Source organism: Myotis davidii, unplaced genomic scaffold (genome assembly GCF_000327345.1).
Source record: "Myotis davidii unplaced genomic scaffold, ASM32734v1 scaffold274, whole genome shotgun sequence".
Classification (NCBI taxonomy): Eukaryota; Metazoa; Chordata; class Mammalia; order Chiroptera; family Vespertilionidae; genus Myotis; species Myotis davidii.
In genome coordinates, this window is record NW_006285613.1 from 1682628 (window position 1) to 1684096 (window position 1469).

Here is a 1469-nt window from a genome sequence, read left to right on the forward strand (position 1 = left end):
AATACTCAACCTTAGCCGGTACCAAGTTCTAGTTCAACTCTAGGGGCAACCGCCGGATCCAGGCCCACCGGCCCGGCCCTTCCCCCTGCTCACCAGTAGGTCCCGGTATTGGTTCCGGATGGAGTTCGCATCCTGCCTCAACCAAGGGGAGAAGATCAGGCCCGGTGAGAGGCGGGTGGAGGGGCGACCACCCCTCCTGGGCCGATGGGGGAGGCCCCCCTCTCCTCCCCTCACCCCAGAGGCCAGCGGGCTAGCCCGGGCTCTGATGGGAGAAGGGGGCGGGGGCTGGGGTGCGTGTGCGGAGGCTCACCCACCGGCCCCACGAGGTTCCGCAGCTGCTGCCCGTAGGCGTCGATCTCCTTCTGCAGAATGTTGTGCTCCGCGACCTGCTGCTCCAGCTCCGCCATGCCTGGCCCGTAGGACCCCTCACGCACCTGCTTCTGCAGAGGACCCCGCCGCTCAGCTCCGCCCGGCCTGCCCTCCCGCACCCCACCAGCAGGTGGCGCCGCAGAAGGTGGGCGAGCCAGGAGGATATCCTGGGTGAACAGCTGGCCCTAGCTGAGGCCTTGGCATCCCCGTGACTGCGGTCCCCGAATCCCGCTGGTCCCCAGGGTTTGGGTCTCAGCCTCTGAGAAGTCTCCGGCTCTGCCCTGCCTCCTCCCGGCCCCGTCTCAGCGCCTCCTGCTCTGCCCATGGCCCCCCACTGTCCCTTCACTGTCATCACGGCCCCCCTTCTGTTGTGGCATCAGAGCACAATTCCTCACCCAGGGTGAGGGTTGAGGGTGCCCGTGATCTGGTCCTGCCTGCCTGCCCGCCCAGAAAACCCCACTTCCTCTCACACCCAGGATCCTCTCCTCACCACTTCACCCCAACCCAGCCACGCCTTTCCACCTCTCCGAGGCCTCTGAGCCTCCTCTTGCAGGAAGTCTTCCCTGACTGCACTGTCTCCTCACTCTCTCCCTTCCCTGACCCCTAACCACCTCCAGGTCCAAGCATCCTGTGGGGCCCCTGATGACACCCTGCACTGCTCTGATTACTGCTCGGCGTGACTTCCAGCTCCTTGAGGTGTCGCCAACATCGGGGATGACCCTGACCTGTTTCTGCTCCAGCACCCGCGCCCAGTCCACCCTGGGTCCCACGTTGGGCGGCAGCACCATCTTCTCGTACAGGGCGCGGTACTCGGCACACTCCTGGGTCACCCGCTCGTGCAGCTGCTTGATGCTGCCACGGAGACACAGCGGGTCAGGGCTGGGCCGGGGGCTCCCCCGGGACCCCCGCCGCCTCCATCCTTGAGCCCAAGCCCCTCCGCTCACTCGTTCTCTCTCTCCTCGGCCTGGGGGTGCTTCAGCCGCCGGGCCTTGTCCACGTCCAGGAAGAGGTCCTTCAGCAGAACCTCGGCCTCCTTCAGGCTGCGGCCGGCCTCCTGCCGGTGCTGCAGGGCCTGGCTCTGCTCACTGTTCAGCCGGTCC

General features: G+C 66.6%; 1 protein-coding gene across 1 annotated transcript in view; it reads right to left on the bottom strand.

Annotated features, from left to right (window-relative positions):
* The window catches only part of EVPL (envoplakin), a 19075-nt gene that overhangs the window by 12853 nt on the left and 4753 nt on the right, over nucleotides 1-1469 (bottom strand). Inside the window, 4 exon segments of the mRNA XM_015559211.1 lie at nucleotides 94-132; nucleotides 315-440; nucleotides 1095-1221; nucleotides 1314-1469. Of these exon segments, the coding sequence (XP_015414697.1) occupies nucleotides 94-132; nucleotides 315-440; nucleotides 1095-1221; nucleotides 1314-1469 (448 nt within the window).